At 36.3% G+C, this 1,529-nt stretch overlaps 1 protein-coding gene across 1 annotated transcript; it reads left to right on the top strand.

Moving 5' to 3' along the window:
* Positions 1–6: 6 nt before the first annotated feature.
* Positions 7–1,311, top strand: LOC114073353 (kinesin-like protein KIF11). The gene is made up of 2 exons (XM_027911123.1): positions 7–29; positions 805–1,311. The coding sequence occupies exons 1-2, from the start codon at positions 9–11 to the stop codon at positions 1,102–1,104; spliced, it is 321 nt and encodes a 106-aa protein (XP_027766924.1). The 5' UTR covers positions 7–8; the 3' UTR covers positions 1,105–1,311.
* The last annotated feature ends 218 nt before the right edge of the window (positions 1,312–1,529 follow it).

The following is a 1,529-nucleotide window of genomic DNA, read 5'->3' on the forward strand; positions in this document are numbered from 1 at the left end:
TTGGTGTTATGGAGGAAGAAGTGAAAAAGGTAGGTAATCTTCTTGAACTCTTGCTTAAATCTGCCCAAAAATGGAAGAAATTAATTCCTCCTTTCAAAAGGAGGAAATAAGTCTGAGCAAAGAACAGTCAAAATATTTTAATTTTTTTATTATTATTATTTTTTAAACTTTTTTTTTTTTTTTTAGTTCTTTGTTCCTAAAGTTCTCCAATTAGTCAAGAGCGGAAGCATCCTAATCCTTGAGTCAGGAAGTTGAAATAACAACATATATAAGTTTCAGGGTGCAGTATTTATTTTTTTAAAGCTGTTTTCATGTCTGTTACTTTGCATTGCTGGATCTTCAGCAAAAAATCTTCTTGTAAAATGATATCGTCTCAGTTGACAGATACCTGTTTAGGAGCAGAGAGGGTCATGAGCTCCCATTAACAAATTATACAGAAAATTGGAGCTCCTAGTAAAAGAGAAGTGTAGGTATTAATTTGCTGGAATATGTAATCAGCTTTACTGACTCTCTCCAGTCTATCTGCTTATGTGTGTTCAGTGGGATTTTTTCCTTGTCCTATAGAAGTGGTTTACTTTTGTGTTTGGAGTGAGGAAGCATGGGATTATTTCAATGAGAATGGTGATGGGTTGATATTTTCAGTGAATACAAAGGCCATACAAACCTCCTGTTTAAGACCTCTAACTCTTACAGCAGAAATTACATTTTGCTTCTTGATATTGTTGCATAATTTGGGAGATGTGAAGTGAGACTTGAATTCTTAAAAAGTGATGTTGACCTACTGATGTTTGTCTTCCTCTTTAGATCACTGAACTATTCACAGTTAGTAAAAATGAACTTCAACAGTGTAAAGCACATCTGCAAATCAAGGAGAAAGAGCTAGAAGAAACACAAAAAGATCTGCAAGAAACCAAGGTTCATCTGGCTGAAGAAGAATATGTGGTTTCAGTTTTGGAAAACAATGAACAAAAACTTCATGGCACAGCTAGCAAGGTTGTCACAGTTCTTGCACCTACTGTAAAACAGCTTCCTATGTTTAGGAGTTTCATGGGCTACTCAAAGAAATCAGTTGTTGCTAGAGCATATGCAAGTGAGACAAGCTGAATTTAAGATGGAAAACTAGGCTTAGAATGCAGGACTTTCTCTGTGGTAATATTGACAGTTGACTGCTAAACACGCTGGTTGGTCTGGGACTAACTCGCTTTCAGGCCAGTTTGTCATGGGAGTTCCAGTGCTTATCGTAAGTTGTTTTACAGAATAAGTAGTTTTCTTTTGGAAACTTATGACTGGCCTACAAAACAGTAAATGATATTATAACTGAGGAACCTACGTTCATGGAGGAGGCTTGGAACTAAATGAACTTTAAGGTCCCTTCCAAGTCATTCTTTGAACTGGAGCAGAAAAATAGCAAAGAGTTTGAATAACATTGCCCTGTCACCTCTATATTTTAGGATATGGCTTTGATCGGTCATAATTATCGAAACAGACTTGGTGTAGGGAGACAGACTCCTGCTATTGAAACTGCAAAG

Source organism: Empidonax traillii, unplaced genomic scaffold (assembly GCF_003031625.1).
Source record: "Empidonax traillii isolate 1590-97213 ecotype Southwest subspecies unplaced genomic scaffold, ASM303162v1 scaffold6157:size6450, whole genome shotgun sequence".
Taxonomy (NCBI): Eukaryota; Metazoa; Chordata; class Aves; order Passeriformes; family Tyrannidae; genus Empidonax; species Empidonax traillii.